Source organism: Lissotriton helveticus, chromosome 6 (genome assembly GCF_964261635.1).
Source record: "Lissotriton helveticus chromosome 6, aLisHel1.1, whole genome shotgun sequence".
NCBI classification, from domain to species: Eukaryota; Metazoa; Chordata; class Amphibia; order Caudata; family Salamandridae; genus Lissotriton; species Lissotriton helveticus.
This window is the reverse complement of record NC_136067.1, coordinates 650,088,693-650,115,108: the sequence shown is the minus strand read 5'-3', so window position 1 is coordinate 650,115,108 and position 26,416 is coordinate 650,088,693. Positions and strand designations below refer to the sequence as shown.

General features: G+C 45.6%; 1 protein-coding gene across 1 annotated transcript in view; it reads right to left on the bottom strand.

Moving 5' to 3' along the window:
- The window catches only part of LOC144762435 (dynein axonemal heavy chain 5-like), a 1,437,549-nt gene that overhangs the window by 167,536 nt on the left and 1,243,597 nt on the right, over positions 1 to 26,416 (bottom strand). The window contains exons 97-98 of the mRNA XM_078647616.1: positions 20,462 to 20,578; positions 15,785 to 15,909 (exon numbers count right to left, since the gene is read on the bottom strand). Coding sequence (XP_078503742.1) covers positions 15,785 to 15,909; positions 20,462 to 20,578 — 242 coding nt within the window. The remainder of the gene's footprint in view (positions 1 to 15,784; positions 15,910 to 20,461; positions 20,579 to 26,416) is intronic.

Here is a 26,416-nt window from a genome sequence, read left to right as displayed (position 1 = left end):
ATCAAAAAAGGACACGGTTCCAGGACCAGAGGGTGCGTGAATGTCACCCACTTTATAGATACAGAAAGAAAGAGGATAAAGGGTAGAGAAAAGTGAGAGAGAAGAGTGAAAAGAGGTAGATATTGTTCCCCGGTCTCAAGGATACACTCCCGAAGGGGAAGATCAAATCTTGCCTCTCTTTCGCCCTCACACACCCCGAAGGATGTCCTGCTTCATCATCGGGCTTTTTTGTGCTCCTCGTCAGACCGGCGCTGCAATGTCTGACGGGCCCCCGAAGGGTCTCTTTGGCGCAGATCTTTTAAAGAGAAAACGCCGTATGGTGCATGCAGGTGTGAGGGCAGAGATAGAAAATGGGAGGGTTTCTTTTACGTGAAAGGGTGCGTGCTAGTGAGTTAAAAATACCTAAGGGCATCCAGTCTGGGATACTTTTATTTATGTGGTGTCCTTGGTACAATAAAAAACCAACAGGTTAGTGTGTCACGTGAGGTTACAATGTGCCTATGTGACAGGTCAAAAGGTCGACATGTTTCACACCTATTTGTCAGGATGATCGGTGGCGTTTTTTCAGGACCTAAAAAGTGAAATGCACCTCTAATTAAATTGGGTGGGGCACACATATAAAAGGATATCCATTAGTCGTCTTGTCGCTAATGGTTAGGTGTCCTAGAATGAATCTTAGGGTGTGCAACAGGATCTCCGTAGGTAGATACTGATGTGTGTGCCTACAAAGGGGGAGACAAAAAAGAGAGCAAGAAGCTGGTGAAGGACTCGTGGTGTATAATCCCTGTAATCAGGGACCGAGTCAGGTTTCACCGTTAGTGCACACAGACATATTAACAATATTGACAGTTGTAGCATTAAATGACCTCAAGGGTCGTCAGTGGAAGCCAGGGTCGTGTGTTGAGGATAGACATATGCGTTGGTCAAGGTAGGACAGAAGGGATCACGTTTCAGAGAGAGGCATATCCTACTCCGTCCACCCACGACGGCGCCCGTGCCGTCCAGCATATCCACGACCCTGGTGCTTAATCAAGCCACAGAACACAGTCATGCCTTAAACGTCGCGTGTCCGACGCAGTAGACCCGGAACAGCAATCACTCGGGTACAAGAGATAGTAATGGCCCACCCGCTGATTATCAGATGCTCACCCTCTGTTCAAGGCCAGGTGCCTGAGGCTATGCTGCGCTGGTCGTGTAAGCATCCGGAAATGCTAAGAGGGGAGGCAAGCGGAGTGTAATCAGCATTAGTCAGAGCCCCGTGTGGGACAGGACCAATGTTCCCTCTAATTTTTTTCCTCTGTGTGCGGCAGTGTAGGGTCTCTGTGCGCTGCAGCAACGGCTATGTACACCAGGAACCAGACCGCGTGTGTGTGCAGCGCCAAATATCCCTTCAAACGTTTGCTTAAAGACTGTGCATTTCCACACAAATTAGTCAGTTATTTGGAGTGAGAAAGATAGCGGAGGGATAGAAGTGGAAGAAAGGTTTGCATTCATATAGCACCTGTTACCCCTAAAGGATGTTGAAGCGCTTTTCTGGCAAGTAGCACGCTACTCCGGAACCCATAAAGTATTAGTGTTGAAAATTAGTATAGTGAAATATGAAGTAATTCGAGTGGTGGAAATGTTATTCAGTCATTTGGATAGAGAAAGGTAGGTGGCGCGATAGAAGAGGGAAAGAGGTTTGTATTTATATAGCACTTGCTACCCCTGATGTGGTTTTGAAGCGCTTTTTTTGTCGAGTAGCCTGCTACTCTGGAACCCATAAGGATTCATTTTGAATTAGAATAGTGAAATAGGAACGTAATTTGAGTGGTTCTATGTTAGTCAGTTATTTGGATTGATAAATCTATTATATTTAATAACTGCTGGGGGGTACAGTGATGAGATGTCTGTGCTGAAAATTCTGCTTCACAGAGCCGGCACTGTAGCCAAGCAGTCTGTCCCTTCCCTTCTTTGTATGTTTTGGGGTTAGGCCTTTACCTTGCATGGATGGAGTGTGTGCTTCTTGTTCACTTATTTATGGATCCTTTTTGACTTTAGTAAGTGTGGCATATAGATGGGGGCATCACTCACTTTCTGTAATAACATCCATCCCCGCCTTTGTTGCCCAGTTGTTGCAATAAGACCGCAATCGCAAACTAGCCATGAAGCGAATCACTGCTGCAGATGAACATATTATAGGCCTGATGCTTCCCCAATTACCGCACAATTCTTTGTTTTATTTGTTTGAATTTTTATTTCAGATTTTCACAATATTAGACACTTTTGTCTGCAAAGACCATTTAGAACTTAGTTCTGGCTGTCAAGTGTCCAAGATGGGAGACAAGTTGACCTTTCTTAAAATGCCATGTATCACCAATCTAAGCCTTCCAACCAATATCCTGCCCTTATGTTTCACAATTCCATGACTTAATCCACCTTTAAGTTGCTGTATCTATCTTAGGTGTCCACCAGGCTCTGTGAAGCAGAATGTTTTGCCCACGTTTAGAAACAGTGATGGCAGGGACAGCTTTGTGAATTTGTGCCCTATTCATGTAAAGCGATGTTGTGTTGAAATCTGCTGGCAGGATATTCTATACAAACTGAACAATCTGGCGCCCTGTTTTATTCAAAGGTTCAGTGTATCTATGCTTGCATACTTAAATCTGCAAAGGGAGTGCCAGAAAGGTCCCCGCATTCACCAAGCCACGAGTTATCACAACTATAACTTTTCCGATGTGTTAAAGGAATGTGGACAAAATGCAGGTAATGTGTTTTAAAAAAAATAAAGGGAACCTAGCAACCGCATCTCCTCCCTTACTAAGCTGCATTAGGGAAGCTGTTCTCCACAAAATAATAGCCTATGGCTTGTTAGAGGAGTTTAGTTAATTGAAAACCTAATGGCTCGGTGTTGACTGTCCTCCGATCTGAACTGTTCGCAAAATGAATATCACTTTCCATAAGTTGTTAGCAATAGCATGAACAACTGTTCTCTACAAATGAATTATTGTTTTATGCTGGCAGCTTGAGGGGTGTTTGTCCTGTAAAGGAGGGCGTTTGTGTAAGATATTCCTGGGCCTTTCTACGCTGCCACAAAACTCCTTTACTAGATGAGGCACAACCGATTTTGAAATGAGTGAGTGATTTTTTTTTTTTACTGTTGATTTGTAAATAAAGCTGATGTAATTGGGTGAAACAAGTGTTTGGTATCCCTGTTTGACTTACCATTAGTTGGATCAGATGTTCATTTTTTAGGACTAGATTCGGGAAATGTCCGTGCCACCAGATGTGGTTTCATGTAGATGTCCCACTTTTTTTGGTTTTTTTTAACCCGTTGGCTGCTTCGAACGTTCAGCTCCCGTGCTGAACGTTCGAAAAACGGGTGGGGCAGCGTCGACCAACGGACGTGCGCAGCACTACCAAGGTAGTGCTTGCGACGACCATTGGCCGACGTCAGCAGCCAACGGGTTAAATAAGGCTAGCTGTGTATAGAATGTAGTATTCTTAGAACATATTGCTTTGTAGTGCTTTGGCCCATTTTCATCGGTCTAATACATGTTTTGCTCTTAGCTCAGAATAAAGGTGCAGCAGCCGCTCCTTAACTGAGCACTGATGCAGGCAGAGTGAAGTGCCTTCTAACTGAGCAGATCACACAGTGGGAGGGTGAGTGGGTGGTGATTGGGGACTCGTCCAGCTGATGGTAACTTTGCGATGTGGAGCAGCTGTACACCTAGAACCAAATCCGTTTTTTCACTGAATAATTTTTTTTTCTAGCCCTGTACAGCACAGTGTATACTTTCATGTCAAAAAGCTCTTGTGGGTATTTGTGGAGCTGGGGTCGAGACAGCTGGAGCTCCCACCTGGATGACAACGTCGTCCAACACGTAAGAAGCCATGGGCCAGTCCCAGTGGCGGCTGGTCCATTGTCACAATCAACAAGACAAACTGTAACGTTGACAGGCAGCAAGAAATGTAAGCAGACGGCAGATGCAATTCATTCGTCTGTTTACATTTCTGGCCTGTGCTGGCAGCTTCTTCACAGCCTCATGTGCGCATGCGTCATTCAACAATAACGCACAGTGCATGCACGAGGCGAGAGCAGCAGGAGTACCAGAGAAGTGGACTCCTACTGCGCATCTGCCTGGGGCGCTTTTTATTTAGCACGGCCACTCCATTGACGCATGCCTAGTGTAGTGCAGGAGTCTGCAGATAGGCTCCTGCTCGGTGCGTGACATACAGTCGCCCCATGCCCTGTCAAATGGCAGGATACCGCCCCCAGTCGCATCCAGTCCTACGATTTGTCACTTGGACTCGGAGACGTGATGTGACGCGGGACCAGCGGAGGAGATGCCTCATCCTGGTAAGTTTAGTTTTAGTTTATTTGTTTTCATTGTATTTATTTACCCCCGGCCCCCCCGCGTGTACCCCCGGAGTCATGCAGGCCGCGAGAGGGACCTGTAAATTTGATGCCACCTCACGCACTTAGATGAATGGACTTTTTAAACTACTTTACTTTGGCCCTTTGGGATAATAATAATGTATTAAAAGTACACACCTGCAAGATTGTGTTAAGATTTTAGGCATATTGGTGCCGATTCACTAGGGAGTATGGGAAGTGCTACTACGGAAATACTTTTTGAGGAACTGTTACATGCGTTTGTGACTCTGCCCTGAAACGTCTAAATCCCTTCCCTCCAAAGTAGAAAACAGGGACTGCCTTTTCTATTGTTCCTAAATGTATATGAACACGGTCCAAATATTCTCTTATTTTAGATTGGGCCAGTTCACAGAAGCTCGCAAGAGTACCCCTGACCTTTACTCAAATGCTTTTGTGAGTCGCCCCCAGAGATGAAATGCTGATGAAATTGCTCTGAGGTGTGTCTAGTCAGCATTTAAGTAACCAGTCATCTTTGTTCAAGGATATAAATATCACATAAACAAAAGCTGTCCTGAAAACGGGCCTTGCACTGTCTTTACTGTCCTCCACCCTTTCCATTCACTGCATTAACGCCCTGTTTCCTGCCTGCCATTAAAACAATGTTTAGAACTGGCAGGAAAGCGCAGGCAACGTTTATTTAATACCCACAGCGGAAACATGTGACCTCTGCATATCTACAATGATGTATACACTGCTCATTGGGACCTCATTAAAATCATTTTAGAGTTTGTACACCATCACCTTTCACATCTTTTACATGGATAACAGCGATCTTTTCTATACTCCTCTTTTCCACCTGCTCTTCAGACTCTCGGTTGCTTACTGCCCTGTAGCTCACAGATGCCAATTTCACAGGAAAGCATGACTTTTCTTTTTTTATGGAGTAGGGTGTAAAGAGAAGGAACGGGCCTGGACAAAAAACACATTTTTCTAAACCTTTTGTTTCTATATGGCAATATTAACAAATAAAAGTGAAAACAAGCATTCCAATGGGAAAATCGTGTATGTGCACAAAAAGAAATACATGGACGGTTGACCACTTCTCTAAGCGCATTATCAACAGTAAAACACTTTCTAGAAGTCGCAGCGCAGGGGCCAAGGATTGAATGAGAGTGTAATCAGTAGCTTCCTTTCAGGCGCAACACAGTCCCTCCTCTAGAAGACACGAAGAGAAGAAGTATGCTCTACAGCCTTCATTGAGACTGATTCAGGGAGCACATGTGAAAAAAGAGAAGTTATGTGCAGGATCATCAGCAAACTTAGCCTCCCCACCCCGCCGCTCACCTTTGTTCCAATGCTGCCAGCAGAGCGTGTTTCAAGAAAGGCTGAACAAACACGCATTGAGATAGGGAAATGCTACAAGCATGGCCAGAGGAAGGGAACCTGTAGGGAATTGAGAGGGATGGGAGGGGAGAGGGCAACACAGGGAAAATAATGTTTTTGCCCCAAAGAAATGACCCGCTGGAGTTACGTGCGGAGTGCAGGAAACTTTACCTCCACACCCCCTCTCAGCTATTTTCCTAATGCTGCCAACAGAGCATGTTTCTAGAAAGGCCGACCAAGCAGGCAATGAGAGGGGGTGGGAGGGGGGCTAATTTTTCCAGCAGTAGGAGGTGTCGAGCTGCAAGGGCCCTAAGAAGGAGTGAAATCCATCAAAGCCTCATTAACGTGCAAATGGTCTTTCAAAGACCCATGAAGTGCTCGGGTGCGGCTGGGAAGCTGCCTCAGCCCGGGGGGGTCCACACACGACGGGGGTGTGGTGGGGGAGAATGGTTGAAGCAGAAGCCCTTTGACCACAAAGGGCTTTGCGCGCCTGCAACAGCATGTTATTCCTCTGCCTTCAGCCTGGATTTCGCGCCGCTCGCATTTTAAAAGCGGCGGCGCAAATGGTCTCTTAGGGTCTCATAGAGTGCGCTCTGGATTCAGGACACTGCGCGCTCTAGGAGACCTTCGTGCGCGCTTGCCCACGTGCGCAGCTTGGTGGGAACAGTGGACAGGACATAGATTAATCGTATGCTCATGTTCCCCTAATGGGAAGAAAGTACTCACGGTTATCTCAGAGTGCTCTTGCTTCCGCACCTACCCCATCCAGCGGCTGCCTTGAAATGCCGAGGGGACGTCCCTCTACAAGTATGTTTCCGATCTGAAAGCGTAGGGCGTGGTGTACTTCCCTTCCGGGTGTGCGCTGTAAGATCTACGCATGCGCTCGCGATCAGTGTACAATGCCAGGCTGCACCGGGGAAGTGAGAGCGGAGTCGAGCATGCGCGATCGCTGCCATGCTCGGAGTCTGGGAACTGGCTGACACTGAGCCTAGGGATGCAACACAGGTATGGGCAACCGTAAAGATAGACATTAGATAAGCCAGAATGCTCAGTGGCACCACGGGTTGTGGTGTGGTTGTGTCAGTTTTTATGGTGCACTGTATATGTTGGCAAAGAGGGATGGGAAGGGATGGGAAGTGCACACTCCCTACTGTTATCGTGAAAAGAACCAGCCCATGTAACAGGTGGGTGTATAAGGGTTCACTCAATTGGGTCCATGCTGCAAAGAGGCATAGGCGGGGAAAACGTACCATATGGGCAGTTCCTACGGATCAGAAGGAACTGCTCTAACATTCAGGACTACGAAACAGAGGCAGGTCGCCTTGAAAAAAACTTGAGGGACAGAGACTACCCCGTCAAGACAGTAGAAAAAGCGCGGAAAAGGGCGAAACACAACAATAGACAAGCCCTACTGGAGGTAAAAGTAAGGGAAGAAATCAGACTCTCACCTGTGTAACCACTTTCACACCTCTATCGAATAAAGTGAAGAACATAATCAGGCAGAACTGGAAAATTCTGAACAGCGACTCACTCGACCTAGCACCACCACGCTTTGCCTTTAAAAGGACCACCAACCTCCGGGATACTCTAGTCCATACCCGCCCCCGCGAAAGAACAAAAACCAATGTAGACACCACGCTCTGGAATTTACCACGAGTTACGGGGCACTACCCCTGTGGGAACTGTCACGCATGCCCCACAACAAAACCGACTAAAACACTACACCTGGGCAATTTTACATGGAAACAACGCACCCACACTAATTGTAACTAAAAAAACTGCGTCTACCTCATTACTTGCCCCTGCGACCTGAAATATGTCGGAATGACATCGCGGCAGATTAAGACTCGCATCAGCGAGCATAAGAGCACGATCAGACGAGGAAGGACAGCGACTAAATTGACTAATCACTTCCTGGAACAAAAACATGATAGCGATGAGATGATGTGGACAGTCCTAGAATCTAAAGCAAGTTGGGACCCACGAGCACTACTACGCCAGGAACAGCGATGGGTGTTCCGCCTTAAGACACATGAACAAGGCCTGAATGATGATATACCCTGGGCGGAACTATGAGCGGTGCCCGCCTATGCCTCTTTGCAGCATGGACCCAATTGAGTGAACCCTTATACACCCACCTGTCACATGGGCTGGTTCTTTTCACGATAATAGTAGGGAGTGTGCACTTCCCATGCCTCTTTGCCGACATATACAGTGCACCATAAAAACGGACACAACCACACCACAACCCGTGGTGCCACTGAGCATTCTGGCTTATCTAATGTCTAACTTTACGGTTGCCCATACCTGTGTTGCATCCCTAGGCTCAGTGTCAGCCAGTTCCCAGACTCCGAGCACGGCAGCGATCGCGCATGCTCGACTCCGCACTCACTTCCCCGGTGCAGCCTGGCATTGTACACTGATCGCGAGCGCATGAGTAGATCTTACAGCGCACACCCGGAAGGGAAGTACACCACGCCCTACGCTTTCAGAACGGAAACATACTTGTAGAGGGACGTCCCCTCGGCATTTCAAGGCAGCCGCTGGGTGGACGGAGTAGGATATGCCTCTCTCTGAGACGTGATCCCTTCTGTCCTACCTTGACCGACGCATATGTCTATCCTCAACACATGACCCTGGCTTCCACTGACGACCCTTGAGGTCATTTAATGCTACAACTGTCAATATTGTTAATATGTCTGTGTGCAGTAACGGTGAAACCTGACTCGGTCCCTGATTACAGGGATTATACACCACGAGTCCTTCACCGGCTTCTTGCTCTCTTTTTTGTCTCCCCCTTTGTAGGCACACACATCAGTATCTACCTACGGAGATCCTGTTGCACACCCTAAGATTTATTCTAGGACACCAAACCATTAGCGACAAGACGACTAATGGATATCCTTTTATATGTGTGCCCCACCCAATTTAATTAGAGGTGCATTTCACTTTTTAGGTCCTGAAGAAACGCCACCGATCATCCTGACAAATAGGCGTGAAACATGTCGACCTTTTGACCTGTCACATAGACACATTGTAACCTCACGTGACACACTAACCTGTTGGTTTTTTATTGTACCAAGGACACCACATAAATAAAAGTATCCCAGACTGGATGCCCTTAGGTATTTTTAACTCACTAGCACGCACCCTTTCACGTAAAAGAAACCCTCCCATTTTCTATCTCTGCCCTCACACCTGCATGCACCATACAGCGTTTTCTCTTTAAAAGATCTCCGCCAAAGAGACCCTTCGGGGGCCCATCAGACATTGCAGCGCCGGTCTGACGAGGAGCACAAAAAAGCCTGATGATGAAGCATGACATCCTTCGGGGTGTGTGAGGGCGAAAGAGAGGCAAGATTTGATCTTCCCCTTCAGGAGTGTATCCTTGAGACCGGGGAACAATATCTACCTCTTTTCACTCTTCTCTCTCTCACTTTTCTCTAACCTTTATCCTCTTTCTTTCTGTATCCATACAGTGGGTGACATTCACGCACCCTCTGGTCCTGGAACTGTGTCCTTTTTTGATATAACGACTTACCTAGGAGCACGGACACTGGACCTCATCAAGCTCCTGCCCCCCCCCTCCCATTGTTGACCCAGAGTGGGAGAATCACCAACAATTACAGGATGGGTTGCAGATTTGGATAGAGCCATGATAGCGGAGAAGGATGTTTTTAAACACAGAGGATGTCCTAAAAAATGGGATCGGAAGTGGGCGGCCTGGAATGTACATAGGGGTGAAATATGCTTATCCCCTACAGTGGCGCTCGTACACCGTGATGCAAGAATTCAAGATTTATTTAATATTGAGGGTGAGGAACCATGATGATAAAACGTTCCAGGGACAGTGCATGGAGAGCAGCCTATAACTACATTGTATCACTGATGAACTGGCTTGCTGTGTTTTCTTTGTTGTAGTGTTCGATAAAAATATATATCTAAAAAAAAAGAATGTCCCAAAAAGATCTGAAGGCTCCTCTACAAGCGAGGCTAGATCACCATCTGTCGTCTCCCTAGCCTCCTCAATAAAAAAAATCATGGATACGCACTTTGAGGAACAAGAAGGGTGAGGAGGATAAAGGAATAGTGAGCTGCTTCAGCCAGGACACAAATGAGGGCCATGCAAGTAAGGAGAGATGATTGCAACAAACTTTTCCAGAATTTGGAGTCAGATCTTGATGGCAGTGGCTGCACAATTTTTTTATGGACTTTCAAGATTCACAAGGCCCAGATTTGAAATGCATCTCATTAATCAACAGCTTTCATCTTCAACTCAATTTGCAATAGCGATGTTAAACCCCAGTGTGGGAGAGGACAATGCCATTTCCAAAACAGACATGCTAAACAAAATTTAAAAAGCTGATCTTGATAAAGAGATAAAGAGAAAGGAAGATAGTACACAGTACCTATTCTCCTCCTGAAACACCACTGATACTACAAGCTCTTCAATGCTTGACATGCTACTGTTAATGAACAAACTCAACATGGAATTTTTGAAACTATAGTTTTAAATAATGAAGACATTAAATCACAAAATAAATTGTTACATAGTATTGCATTTCAGTTAAAATAAATGAATAATGCATGCAGTCTCTTGTTTAGCCAGTTGAAGTAACTTCCAGTGAAGAGGCACAGGTAATAGGAAATGATGTGGGATTAAAGGAGGCCAAAGTATAAAATGAGGGTGAAGTATATACCTTTCCTACAGACCCATGCTAGTTAGAAGGCGTGGGGTGTGTCCATATGGTAGTAAAAAGTTCATTAAAGGATGTAGAAGATATAGAAAACGAATAAATGTAGGAGAGAAGATCTCTGCTAAGAATGCAGTAGAGTATAAGGGGAAAAGAGAGAAAATAAGGAAGAGGATGACGAGGAAGGAAAATGAGAAACCAGTAGCACTATATAGCTGTAAAAGTTCCCAGGAGAGGGTTCACATAAATGTAGGGAAAACAATCTGATCACATTATTAAGAACACCAAAGGAAAGATGATTAAATTACATCTTGATAAAACCCCAGTTGTCCCATGCAATTCTATGAGGGATAACAATAAATCCCTTGACATGTTGGGGCATGCTGATAATTCAAAGAAGAAAAGCCCTAAAGATTTAAGACCAGAGAACTCAGTGACGAGGCAAGTTAATGGATAATCTTAGATAGGGCAATGGATTGTATCTACCTGTATATTAGTGGAGGTGTAAGAAAGCGAGAAAACGAAAACTATTAAATAGAAGCACCCTCCTACAAATCTTTAGAAAGTGTGTAACCTTGAACCTAATTACCTCCAAAGAACTCAACCGTGTAGGGTTTGTAAATGATCATTATGGGTGGGAGGGCAATGAAGGTCTGATCATTCTCCTGTTTGTTGAGAAGATTGGTAGTGGCAGCAGAACAGGATTTGAATAAGAATGGAGTAAGGCTGGTTGAATTTGAATACATAGATAAGTTGGAAGGGAGAGAGTTTTTAAGGAATCATGCCGCCCTAATCACAAGGCAAATCTATGCTTCATGGGATGAAGGTTCAGGAAGACAAACTAAAAAACGTGAACGACAGAGAAGAGGAAATAACAGTTATGGTATAAAAGTCTGAAAATATGTGAATTAAGATAAATAACTGCTTTAGGGTCCTTGAAAATTAGGCTAATACACACTCCCTTCTAAGTGATAATGATTGGGAAAAAAGCAGCCCGCACATCTTCAGGATTTTATGTTGAAATGTTCATGGGTTGCAGAGGCTAATGAAGTTAGGAAATTTAACCAAATTCACACAAAACTATAAAGTATTATGCTTTTTAGAAATATGAGATAGGGGGGAACCAGCTAATGACAAGCATCTGGGGAGCAAGTTGAAAAAGGGTGGCTTAGGCCAGTCATTGATGGTGCATACTGTGAACCAAATCACAGCTGCTCAATACATTCTTTATTAACCCAGACCCCTCCACCAGGGGGCCTGTTTTTTGGAACTTTTCTCTGTATTGTAGAAAGCTGCATCTGCAGGGATTTCCTCAAAGCCCTTTCTTTGCAATAGTATTGCAGTTATTTCCGTTCTGATGCAGAAATATAATTAAATGATCGTCATTCACTTTACGGAAGTTACTAATTGCCATAATGTTAAAAGCAAATCTCGATACAGAGGATCCTGGTTCATGGGCACTAATTGGTGTTAGCACCTGGTACCCAGGATTCCTCTTGGGAAATGCCATGCTGGCATGATCGGGCATTTCCCCAGAAGGCTAGAAGGGTGGGGGCAGTGGCGGCCGTGGCGGCCGGTGCAGGTATGCCCTGTGGGCAGGGGGGTAACAGACGACTCGGCGAAGCGCAAGGTAAGTGATTTATTTATTTATTTATTTTGCCAATTATGCCATCTGTCACTCCCCCCACACTCCACCCCACCACGCTTACATGCACCGGCTTACCGGGGGCTGCTGGACACCAAGACCATGTCTTCAGAAAGTATTCTATGTCAGGTGCTTCAACTCCCTCAGGGAAACCAACAAAGCAGAGGTTTTCCCTGGGGGAGCGATTTTCAGTGTCCTCAGCTAATTCCTCCAATTGCACAGTCATGAAGAGTAACTTGGAAACTTGTAGCTTGAGTGCGGCTAGGTCGTCTTCTACCGAGAAGACCCGGGTTTCAGTCTCAATCACCTGAGCGGTGATATTCCGGCAAATTCTGGTGCAGCAAAGATACATCCACCTGAACCTCGCCCTCTTTGGTCTCTACTTCTTCACGGGAGTTCTGAATCGCCTTGAGTATGGTGGCAAGGTCAGACTGCGCACGAGGTTGTTGCGCCCCCCAGAGGAGCATCAGGGGCACTGTAGTCGTTGAGGGCAGTGTATTGATCCATCTTGGTCTGAATGGGCACCCGTGGCGGTAGTTTGTCCCGCCCCACGGCAGCGTATGCCCAGAGGTGCTAGGAGGCGATGGGGAGCATTTTTTCCTACCTTACATGCATGAAACCAATGTGGGAGCACACTGCTTCACCTCCCAGCGGGTTCGCCCCTGAGCCTTATGGTCAATGCAGTTCATCAAGCGAGTGTGCTTTTTAGAAAAGTTTCGAGTAAATACACAGTTGTGCTGGCCATCTCTGGACACGTGTTTCTGGATCTTTATCCTTCATCAGCAGAGATTAGGCATCCAGTATTCGGGGTTGCTGAGCAGGCTGCCAAAGTGTTCTCGGGTCTCAGTACCTCTCAAGGCGTGCAGGTGCATCTCCACGAGCTCGTCAGCTCAACCGGCCCGAGGGAGCCTTTATAAACTGGAAACCAGGGTCTAGAGATCTTCACAACAACAAGTACTTACTTGCACCTACTGAGGTGAACCACTTATGAACTATATGTACCAGAATCCTTAGGGGCGATCCGGAGGAGGGGCTAGCGGTGTGCGATCCATTGCGGTGGATTCTACAAATGGGCTCCCTTGAGCCTTTAAGCTGACAAGCTTCTGGATGACGCACCTGCGTGCCTGTTAGGCATCTAGGCCTGTGACGGTTGCTTGGCAGCCTTCTTTTCCACCCCAACTACGTTCTCTACTGATGAGGGAAGATATCCCGAAACCCGGGCCATGTCTCGGGCCTAGAGATCTTCACAACAACAAGTACTTACTTGCACCTACTGAGGTGAACCACTTATGAACTATACGTACCAGAATCCTTAGGGGCGATCCGGAGGAGGGGCTAGCGGTGTGCGATCCATTGCGGTTGATTCTACCTTACATGCATGTTGCATTGTAGAGAACAAATACAAAGCAGGAATAGTGTTTAAAGTTAGTTTTTGTCCCGAAGAGTGCCCTTCCAGTACAAACACTATTCCTTATAAAATGGACACACCCTTGCACTAAGGCGCAAGTGTGTGTGCATTTGTGCATGGCAGCCTAAAATGCGCCAGCCTAAAATGTGTCAGTTTAATTGTAATACAAAGCCTTTGCCATGACTAGCAGACAGTGTGAAAGGCAACTTTCTCTACAGAACGTCAACTGCAACTTACACAAATTACCAAGTAGAAAATCAGTTTTTTCATCTACCTTTTATTTTCTTTCCCTGAATGTTTAAAGTCTTTGTCTGATCGTGATACTATTGGCGATGTCTTTTTTGGCTACACTGCATGAGTTCAGTACTTGACAGACAACATCCTGCATACACATTTCCACCATCCAGTTTTGTAAATGACTTACATTACAGTACTTAAAATGTGCTTGCAAAACGTTACAACCTGCATTTTTGTGTATTTTTACTGAGAATGTCCTACATTATTCTATATATGTACCCCCAAAAGAACTCTTTGGGTAACAGACCAAGGATTGAATGAGGACTGGAGAAAAGTGAAAGTGACTATGTATTATACAGAATAAACTTCTCCGTACCATACAATGAATGGATTTAGCATGTCTCCTCGGGGTTCTGTGACCTTGAAAAGGAACTGTGGGCCTCATTTATGAGAAATGACGCATCGCTGCTTTCACGATGCGTCACTTCTCAGTGCGCACTCCTTGCGACATACCTGATGCGTCATATTTAAAACACCTTCAAAGCTACAGGGTATTTTTCTGCTGCGCTGCACCTTGATTTTTCCCATTGTTCATGACAAGGTCAGCTCGTCATAAGCACAGCTCCAGTGGTACTGCATGACGAGCTGACCTTGTCATTAGCATAGAAGAGGTTAATGTATGACGCATCATGTTGCAAGGAGTTACAGATACGTCAGTATTTCTGACGTATCTGTAAGCGCAACAGTGACGCATTGCTGGAGTGTGTCACAAAAGTGACGCAACTTCAGCAATGCGTTCTTTCACATGGGGCAAGCCCCATGTGAAAGGGCCTGCGTCAGTCTTACGCCTGCTGTGAGGCAGGCGCAATATTTTGACGCAATGGTGTCCTAGAAGTGACGCAGTGAAATCCCATAGATTTCACTACGTCACTTCTACAAGGCTTTTTGCAGGGGAACCCCCCCCTGCATACATTATACCTGACGCAGGTATAATGTAGCGCAGGGGTTTACAAAGTGACGCAACAGGAGGCATGTTTTACGCCGCCGATGCGTCACAAAAAGTGACGCATTGGAAGCGCAAAACTGACGCAAGGCCTCATAAATGAGGCCCTGTATGTCTAGCCTTCTTCCTCTTTATAGACATTTAACTCCTCTGTAACATGCAATATGCTTATAGCTACGGTAGAGACATCTTTATCCAGCATGCATTGTGCATATGGGAATACTTTAAATTGTATGCATTAATAGTCACACCGGTAATACTATTGTTGCGTAAGCACAGCACATGAAAAACCTTGTATTTTTATATATGATCAAAATGTAACCAGAATCTCCTGACAGAACCCCATTCCCATTGCTCAGTGAAAACCATAACAACATTTCGCACACATATTGCAAGCAATTTACTCTGAGCAAAGCAGTTCAACCGTTACAAAACAACAATTAGCACATAGTAATTAAGCAATTCATATAATTGCAAGTGTGGAACACGCTCTGGAGAGCTTGCGTGGGCGTGAAGAGGGAAGCACTCGGGCACTCAGTAGAGCTGGCTGGAAACACTGAAGGCTTATTTACAAGCCCCTTGCGCCACTTTTGCGTCATTTTTAGCATGGGAGAATTGACGTACGGGTGACGCAAGGGGCTTGTAAATCTGCCCGTGAGTGTTTGCAACAGATCCTGGTATTCTGAGGTCTGCAGGAATACCGCCCTCTGGGGTTGCCTTATGTGGAGCTCACCAGGTTAATATCCTGCAACATTTGCACGGGACAAGAGGCTGTAAAGAGGGAAATCTGCAGTGCCCACAGATAACCCCCCATTGTGACGGGGTAAACTTCGAACGAGGCGGTGTTTAGTCCAGAGAATGTGTTGCTTATTGGACTAGTAAGCCTCAGATAAAGCTCAGTCTCACTGATCACTAACAAGCATGAAACAACCATCAGAAAGAGGGAAGACGGTGCATCCAGACGGACTGCAGGTGCCAGCACCCTCGTCTTCCGGGTAAGAATGTTCCACTCAGAATCTTCTAAATGTTTGAAAGTAAAAATAATGGGATTACTCACGATTTTCCCAGAGTTGCAGCTATGAATCCAGAAGTCGACTGTAGGATCCTGTCTGCACGAACAGCACGCAAGACAAGGAGGCGCTGTAGAGGAGTCAGTTCATCCAGCCCTTCCGGCCACCGCCCCTAAGATTCAAGAAGACAGGATCACAGCACTGGGGACTGTGTTCACACACACACACTGACTGACAAGCTGCTTAGCATTCATTATTGGGACTGAGACAGTGCACAATGAAGCCTCATACTCCCTGAAGAGTGCCGAATGCTCAAAGCAGTGCAGGCCTCAACTTGAGCTAAAGTTATAGCACAGAAGGGGTCAGTGAATTTAACCTCACATAGCACTGAGAGAGAAATGCCCTATTTTTCATGGGGCTTTCCCCTTGCAAATAAACAGATGTGCAGTACACTGACACTTGTTCCACTGTATTCGCTGGCTAAGTAGCTTTTGAATTTGGCAGCACTGACTGAATACCACTAATTGGTGCTGGACAGTATGTGAGGTGGGAAGTCTGGCAGATTGACGGGCGGCTCTTTCGTGAGGCGCTGCTCTGAAAACCTCGCAAAGATAACTGGGGTGACTTGGCACAGATGTAGGTTGTAAGCATACGTCCCTGCTGCATCCACCTGACACCACGCCTCTATCCTCAGCCTTCATTCAGGTGATGGTGCAGGGCCTCCTTGTAATAACTTCAGGTGGGACCACATGCTTTCCACTCCCCACTGCAAGGGCTATGCGTGTTCATACTTACAGAGAGGTGGGTGACCACCCCATTACCTGTGTGCATCAGCTGCAAGAGGGAACATTCACGCACTTCTGGAGTTTGTGCCTGCCTCCAACAAGTGGGCCCTGACTATGTAATGAGATGTAAAAAGCCAAAGAAAGGTTCTGTGAGCTTTCAATTCACCCAGTCCAATGTAGGCACTTTTCATAATGTTACTGTGATTTTTTTTTATGCCACATTATTCTATGTTCTCCCTGAGCTAAAGTGGAAACAATCATCGTGTGTGATCCTGGAAATATGTTCATAGCGAAGGTCTCACTCTTCCCGGCTCACTGAGACCCTCGTCATGAGTGCCATCTGTAATCCTGATACTGGTCCAATGTGAATTACAAATTGTGTATTTTCACTCAGAGACTTTGGCTAATGAAAGCAGCTAAATCTCTGTGTAAAACACTGGAGAATACACGTGGGAACTGGTGCGGAAACATTAATTACTGCAAATTATTCTCCAAAACCGTTTAATCCTTGTAATCTGTCCACACCAGGAATTTTAATTTCAGGAGCTTGGAAATAATGGAGATTATACAACTGTCTAATGTCAGGGCTTAGACCTACAAAACTAGAGGCAACAAGTTCTTAACCAGCCCATGTGCCTTCAGCTACCAAACATCTGTTCACCGTTCCACTGAACGCTAATATTTCCACTGCAAACTCCATCTCATATTCTTGCTTTTCCATACCCCAAATTTTTGGCTGAGTTTATTGTCTTGGTTGGTTTTATTGTCTACCTTCTCCCACTGTTAGGTTCACACAGCTGTGTGTTTTCGTCCTTTTCTGTTAAAATGTAATATGTAAACAATTCAAAGCAAGCTTTGGCAATTCAAATAGGTCTCACTTTAATGTATTGGCTCAACAATGTCATGATTTCTTGATTTATTGAATACACATTTTTCATCTACATGGAAGGACACTAACAACATTACCTTTATTAGATGGTGGAATTTGTTTTGTCAAACACATCGTTTAGACAGAACAATATACACTCCACTCCACAACTTATCAAAAGAGATCTGCTCGGGTTGCCATTTTCAAAATTGCTATCTAATACACATGTAAAACCTACCAATGCAATTGTAACATATAAGCCTCCCTGAATTTTCTTCTTTCTTATATAAGGGTTGAACGCTTTATTAGATGTTTTTGCATTTCATTTTCATTCTCTCAATACATAGGCTATGGGCCTGATTTTGATCTTGGCGGATGGGTTACTCTGTCATAAAGGTGACAGATACCCCATCCACCAAAATATAAATCCTATTAAATCATATGGGATTTATATTTCGGCCGACGGGATATCTATCACAGTTGTGACTGAGAAACCCGTCAGCCGAGATCTAAATCAGGCCCTATGTTGCATCCTTTAGCCACTCCTACCTTCGTCCTTTCCACTCTCATCTTTTTTTTCTCCACCTCTTTAAAATTTATGAAATGCTATTGTTCTAGTTCTTTACTTCATAAGTAATGCTATCTGAGTACAAATTATTCTGCATTTAATTGTGATGACTTCTGGTTTGATACTTTATATATTCGAATGTATCTCAAATACAAACCTGCATTCATTTCTATATTATGTTATGATGAATTTTGATATAATGCTTAATAAAGCATTTCTAAACCCTCCAAAAAAAATTGGAATAAAAGCGAAATAATTCCAAATTCATATATACCGAACTACATAGATAGCTCAAGCGCATATATAGTGAGAAAACAAATGGATGGATAACTGGCGGTGCATGCTTTGATTTTAGCCTAAATGTAAATTTCATATTCCATCGGTTGACAACTGGTTAGCATCCATGTTTAGGATTGAACATTTATTACCTAAAGTCTTAGGTGCCGATTTAGAGATTGATGGATGGAGTTTACTATATCATCATGGCGGAGGACATTACCTCAGCCATCCAAAAGGACCTCACACCACCAAATTTAGAGCTGTTCGCCAGCTCCAAGGACATATTTCTACATTGACAGAAACCGCCGTTACGGCGGTTCCTCTCACTGTAGGAAAAGTTTGACGGATTGTACCATCAGCCATGATGGCTGGCCATCAAACCTTTCAAACGTTTTTGTTTTTCAAAAAGAAGCACTCAAAGTTGGAGATGGTTTCTGAAAAAAAAAATGACCCCCCCACATCCTGGAAGCATTCTCCCAGGTAGTGGGGGTCATTTTTTCTGTCTTCTTCACCACCAGGTTTTCATGGCGGTGATGGACAGGAAAAAAAGGCAATACACCATCAACCCTAAATAGGGAAGAAGAAGTATTGCCTTCCTCCAACGGCCTCTACACCGTCAGGCCATCAGAGGAAGTACTCAGTTGACGGAGCCACCAGGGGCTGTATTGAGAGAATACCTAAGGTCGGCCCGTCTGTAAATGAGGCAGGTGTACTGAGGGTTTGCGGACCAGATACTTTGTCGCATTTGTTCCTTTACAGCCAAACACCTAATAGGGCCCATAGTCTTTATCTAATTTGAATGTTTTTGGTGGGACTCGCCTTGTTTTTAAAGATTTGTTAAAAGTATGTTTTGAACTTTATTATTCTATGATGTTTGAGACAAACAGCTTTTAAATAGTACAAACCACCAAAAAGCATTTATGACAGCAACCTGTGATGGTTAACAATGACGTATGTACAACAGAAGCCTGCGAATGCAATGCAATCAGATTGGTAGTTAAACAGTAATACACTGCCTTTGTCCAGTCGACACCAAATGTATGTTGTCCAAACTGAAAAATTGTTTTCAAATTAGTATATTATGCTTCACCTGAAATGGTTGGTTTTCCCGAGCTTTTGTTTGGCTAACGGGTTATTATTCAGGTCAGCGGGACCCACAAAGGTGGGATCTTCAGATGAATATGAGAGTTTAACCGTAATCCTTTCGGGGAAGATTGGAATCCTGAAAAAATATAGAGATGGCCTGGTGGTGCTCCGTCTTGTAAAGGATTACCGATTTTAAAAGGTTTTGTGAGACAGGAAAACTCGCGAACCAATGAATTCAAATAATTAAAAGTAAGCCAGATGGTTTGTCTTTCTCAAGATTAGGGTCATCTGGCTGACCCTGCTGGATGCTCGGATTGCTCGTCTACTACACATGTTTGAATAAACTTTTAATAATGTATTTTTCCACATCAAAAACTGAGTTTTATTGCTCATTATTTAACACGGTATGTCAAATTATTTTAAATGCACAAACGCAGAACTCGGAGTTCTAAAGGGTCCAACACTATGGCTCCCAATATGAGGTCCCAAGATATAGGATTGTGGCTGCTGGAGGGATGCAGCATCTGATTCCGGCTAGTACCCCTAAACCTATATCGAGGGATTACAAGTTTACCCCCCAGAATGGCAACCAACAAACTTCAGGTCTCCAATTCTGGGTGACTTTCCCCCTTCCAAGAGAAATACCGGGCCCAAATCTGCACACATTTACCACCTACAGGTTGTAATTGTGGGTGGGTGGTTGTCTTTTCAGCTGTGGTGCAGGTAGTGGGGATGCCAGATGGGAGGCATCCCCACTACCTTTCACCATGGGGAGCTTTTTCGACTCCCCTCATGCAGCAGTATGTGGGTGGAGGCTGGGCACAGCAGATACCCATAGCCGGCATAGTTCTTCAAGTCCAGGCCTGGTGTCTCTGGGCCCAGAGGATCTAGAGTTTGCGGACCAGATCATTCTGAGCCTGAAGATACTGGTCTGGTGGTGCAGTGTATCCCCAATTGATGTCTATCGGCCAGGCCCCTACTGAAGGGGATAGGGGGGGTTCTCATTTTTCTATGTGCTCCGGGCATCAGGACCCACACAAAGTTTCATGGGTGCTGTAACTTGCTTCTACTGACACGTCACATAACACACTGCTTGAACTGTGTACAGAGGTAGCTGTGCAGAACACAATGGACTTACCTTGGCAGGATTTTCAGGCTGTTCACTCTCACAGAATGTCTTCCAGGTCAAGTCCTTTCCGTCCCTGTACATCCGGTCAAATAGGTCCCCAAACCAGCTGTAGTACATAGCTAGAATCTAAAGGCAGAAGAGGATATCATTAAAATAAACAACAAGGGCCATCGGTTGCATCTTGCTACCTGTTTGTAAGGAGGTTTCCAGACAGGCAACTGCACACAAGGAACTTGGCTGCACCACCAGTTAAAATAACACAAACATTGAATTCCCTCTAGTGATACTCGAGTTCTGACCGTTCGCAAGGTCACTGTAACACGATGAAAGATCCCCTTCAAGTCTGCTGTTCTATTCACTCTACCACAACACACTTTGGTTGCTAAGCACTTTGATGCTATGCCCATGCAATTATCAACGGCTTTGCAGCTCATAACATACAATTTCAGACAGATCTCAAGCAAAAGTAACAGAACCTGACTGGGAACCCGATCTTCTTAGCAGCAACTTCACCGTTTAGCAACATGACCATGCCTTGACTTAACCAGGAAAAACAACCGCAACCTGCTCTGGTAAGCAATTTCCAACACCAAAAGGCACACCTGCACCTGTCTGCCCTGGGCCTTGGTGAAGAGCCAAAGGTGTCCCTACATCCCTGAGAAATCGCTACATACTTGCCCAGCTGTTGGTTTCCTTTCGACCGGCCTCCTTGCCTGAGTCTGCACCCGGCTGCCCCTGCCGCTGGTGGTGTAGTGTTGGTTCTGCTTTGGGCCCAGTCCAGTGTTTGCTTCAACTCTCCGGAGACTGTCCCCCTAGGTCTCTGCTACTTACCTGTAAGCAGCCTCTGTACGATTGCCCCCAATCCCCATTGATTTGTATTGGGCCTATGGTGGTGCACTGTTGGTGCTGAACTGAACCTTGCCCAATACTGACCTTAGCTTCCGAAGACTGGTCTTGTAAGTCGATGTTTTCCCTATGTATGCTGAATGTTTTCTTCCTCCCATAGGTTAACATTACAAAATCTTATGAAACTGAAAACTATTTCTATTGAGCCAGCCTGCCTGCTACCACCAGACAATGTTCTGATCTCATAGGGAGAGTGCCTGTGCACTCTGAGGATGAGAACAATACCTTTCCTTGGGGGGGAGGTGTTCACACCTTCTCCAAAGTCAGAGCCATCAGTGACAGGGAGCTTCAAAGGCCTTGCCACTTTTGTAACCCAACACCAGCCTCTCCTGTTAGAGGGAGCAGGCCCCCTTCCTGTCTTTACCCCCTTTTTGGCGGGCGGACAGGCGGGAGAATGAAGAAAGAATAGGAGGTGTGCCCCCTCTGCCAACTCCACCCCTCAGATGCTGGAGGCGAGGTGAAGTACACTTTTCAGAGCCCATGATCTTGAATATAGTGAGACTCCTCCAATCAGGTTCAGGGATATGCCGAGCCACCATGCGGGTGAGCATCTAGAGGGTGTAGTCACCCTTAAGTTAAGTAACCCATTGGCTACTACCTGGCACTCACTTTAAGCGCCCACAAATGTAGTATTTAGGTGACCCACCTGAGCCCTGAACTTCAGTTCCTGTTGACCTAAGATGAGCCAGACACTACAGAGTTGCACCAGCAGAGAAGAATGCAGAGACCAACTGACTAGGCCCCAGCCCTACCGGCCTGTCTACAGCCCTTGATGATCCTGCACCAAAAGACGAGTCGTCCTGCAGCCCAGCGACCTCCAGAACCCTTAGAGGACTGACGGCCTTCAACAAAGATCAATACTCCTGTAAACAGCGGACCAGGTCACCAAGCAATCATCTTCAAAGTAAATGCTCTGTGACCTGAAGAACCGTGAGGCTTGCCCCTGGTTCCACCTCTGCAGCTGATGCCTCTGGTCCGAGTTCAAGTTGCCCACCAGTTCCAGCAAGGTTCCTCAGCACTCCAGAGCACAAGTCTATCGTGAGCTGACCTCTCCTGGTCTCCCCAACGTCGCCTGCAGCCTATGCACGGAGACCCCCCAACCGCGACCTGATCCGGTACGCAATTTCCAACACCAAAAGGCACCCCTGCACCTGTCCGCCATGGGCCTTGGTGAAGAGCCAAAGGTGTCCCTACACCCCTGAGCATCGCTACATACTTGCCCAGCTGTTGGTTTCCTTTTGACCGGCCTACTGGCCTGAGCCTGCACCCGGCTGCCCCAGTGCCGCTGGTGTAGTGTTGGTGCTGCTTTGGGCCCCCGTCCAGTGTTTGCTTCAGCTTTCCGGAGAATGTCCCCCAGCTCTCTGCTACTTACCTGTAAGCAGCCTCTGTCCGATTGCCACCAATCCCCATTGATTTGTATTTGGCCTATGGTGGTGCACTGTTGGTGCTGAACTGAACCTTGCCCAATACTGACTTTAGCTTCTGTAGCCTGGTCTTGTAAGTCGATGTTTTCCCTATGTATCCTGAATGCTTTCTTCCTCCCATAGATTAACATTGCAAAGTCTTGTGAAACTGAAAACTATTTCTATTGAAACTTCTTTACCTGTGACAAAGTTCTGTGGTTCTACAAAATAAATATAACCAAGTATTATTTTTATAATTTGGCCTGGGATTTATTAATTGAGCGTGCGTCTCATTTATTGTACACTGATAAGCCTAACTGCTCGCCCACACTACCACAAAATAAAGCCTTAGTATTATCTAATTTAGCCTCTGTAAAGCCTCTGTGGACCTCATTTTGGTATTGTGTATAGAGAGCCAGACAAATCTCATTGATAAACATCGAGGCCAAGATTCTGGCAATGGCACTTGCAATGTGGCTGAGTAATGTGATATGCTCCCTAATATGACCAGAATGGCTTCATGCCAGTGAGGGAAACAAGACATAGTTTCTGCAGACTTATTTACAACAAGGGGTGGTGAGGGACAGAGTCTCTGAGTTAAGCAGAATACTCTCACCCAGTCAAGAGATCAGGGCTAGATCCAACACCGTTTTTTAGCTCATTGCACCATCCCAGTTTCAGAACCTGGCTGTATGCAAATTAGTCTGTTCCTGTCCCAGTGCATGATGGGAACAGGGCAAACCAAACTACAAAAGCCAATTCTTACACTGGGAAGGAAACAAGCTTCCGGGGACCGGTTTCTGGCATTATAGCCGTCTTCGGCCCGGCTTGCTTGAATCCTGATGGTGCAATGAGCAAGGGACTCATGTCTGAGTATACCCTTCCACGCTTGTTTCCTTCCCAGTGTAAGAATTGGCTTTTGTAGTCTGGTCTGCCCTGTTCCCATGATGCACTGGGCCAGGGACAGACTAATTTGCATACAGCCAGGTTCTGAAACTGGGATGGTGCAATGAGCTAAAAAACGGTGTTGGATCTAGCCCTGATCTCTTGACTGGGTGAGAGTATTCTGCTTAATTCAGAGACTCTGTCCATCACCACCCCTTGTTGTAAATATTTTTGTCCACCCTAAGCGTGGAAGGGTATACTCAGATGTGAGTCCCTTGCTCATTGCACCATCAGGATTCAAGCAAGCCGGGCCGAAGACGGCTGAAATGCCAGAAACTGGTCCCCGGAAGCTTGTTTCTTTCCCAGTGTAAGAATTGGCTTTTGTAGTCTGGTCTGCCCTGTTCCCATGATGCACTGGGCCAGGGACAGACTAATTTGCATACAGCCAGGTTCTGAAACTGGGATGGTGCAATGAGCTAAAAAACGGTGTTGGATCTAGCCCTGATCTCTTGACTGGGTGAGAGTATTCTGCTTAATTCAGAGACTCTGTCCATCACCACCCCTTGTTGTAAATATTTTTGTCCACCCTAAGCGTGGAAGGGTATACTCAGATGTGAGTCCCTTGCTCATTGCACCATCAGGATTCAAGCAAGCCGGGCCGAAGACGGCTGAAATGCCAGAAACCGGTCCCCGGAAGCTTGTTTCCTTCCCAGTGTAAGAATTGGCTTTTGTAGTCTGGTCTGCCCTGTTCCCATGATGCACTGGGCCAGGGACAGACTAATTTGCATACAGCCAGGTTCTGAAACTGGGATGGTGCAATGAGCTAAAAAACGGTTTTTGTTCTAGCCCTGATCTCTTGACTGGGTGAGAGTATTCTTCTTAATTCAGAGACTCTGTCCATCACCACCCCTTGTTGTAAATATTTTTGTCCACCCTAAGCGTGGAAGGGTATACTCAGATGTGAGTCCCTTGCTCATTGCACCATCAGGTTTCAAGCAAGCCGGGCCGAAGACGGCTGAAATGCCAGAAACCGGTCCCCGGAAGCTTGTTTCCTTCCCAGTGTAAGAATTGGCTTTTGTAGTCTGGTCTGCCCTGTTCCCATGATGCACTGGGCCAGGGACAGACTAATTTGCATACAGCCAGGTTCTGAAACTGGGATGGTGCAATGAGCTAAAAAACGGTGTTGGATCTAGCCCTGATCTCTTGACTGGGTGAGAGTATTCTGCTTAATTCAGAGACTCTGTCCATCACCACCCCTTGTTGTAAATATTTTTGTCCACCCTAAGCGTGGAAGGGTATACTCAGATGTGAGTCCCTTGCTCATTGCACCATCAGGATTCAAGCAAGCCGGGCCGAAGACGGCTGAAATGCCAGAAACCGGTCCCCGGAAGCTTGTTTCCTTCCCAGTGTAAGAATTGGCTTTTGTAGTCTGGTCTGCCCTGTTCCCATGATGCACTGGGCCAGGGACAGACTAATTTGCATACAGCCAGGTTCTGAAACTGGGATTGTGCAATGAGCTAAAAAACGGTGTTGGATCTAGCCCTGATCTCTTGACTGGGTGAGAGTATTCTGCTTAATTCAGAGACTCTGTCCATCACCACCCCTTGTTGTAAATATAGTTTCTGCAGACGCCACAGTATAATAGCAAGGCCCCATGAGATCCCTGATCTGACAATAATAGCCCAGCTGGACTTTGAGAAAGCTGTCAAATGGGTTGAATGTGGTAGGTGATAATGGGGTAAACCCTTAGTTCACCGACCTGGGTCAGCATGTAGTTGCAAAAAGAAGTGGTCGGTTACAAAACAATGTTCATTGCATTTGTGTTCTCAGTAAATAGTTAAAAGGTACACATCAGCCGTGTCAAAATGAAACTGAATTTAATTCAGCTATAAGCAGTGGTATTCAAACACAGTTATTTAGTATTTAATTCATACATTGCATAACAGTGAATTTGATCATTATTCAAAATAGTGCTCAGTGGGTGACAAAAGGAGGGATTCCAGATTCAGTAGGGTAGGGGGTGGTTGGAATAGATGAAGGGACAAAGAAAAGGAATTGTGTCCTGTAGACAATTCAAAATTAATCTCGAAACATTTCCTGTCTATAAACAGATCAAATTGTTCCCTATACAATCAATACACGAAAACCATTTATGGCAAATCCTAGCGTAACGTGTATGTTGGAGAGTAATGATGTCGACGTTTCGACCCCGGTAGGTAAGGGCGGGTGGTTCCTCAGTTTAGGGTCTTCATCAGGACAGTGAAGATAGTGTTAGTGAGCACCTACGGAAATAGATACGCATATCACTCAGTAGGGTGAAATTAAAAACCTTTAAAATCAATGAATGGTTTCTAGACTCGTGTACCTACATTGACTCAGGCGTATCAGGTAGTCCCACCTCAGTTGGAGACTTGCGCCGTTGTTGATGTTCTGTGAAAGAACAATTGACATTAATGGCCATCTCCACACCACCCTCTACCGAAAACCCACGGAAAGGAATAGTCTACTACGATATTCAAGCCACCACACACAAAGTCTCCGTGACAATCTTCCTTTCGGTCAGTTCCTCCGAGTGAGGAGAAATTGCTCACTTAAAGAAGATTATTTCTCGGAATCGGAGAGTCTGATCATGAGATTGATGGAAAGGGGATACCCCAGACGACTAGTGACAAGGGCGAGAAAGAGGGCCTGGTTCAGCCCAAGGGAAGATCTGCTCCAACCCAAAGAACGTGCTACTAACCAAGACAGGATTGTCTGTGCTACCACATTT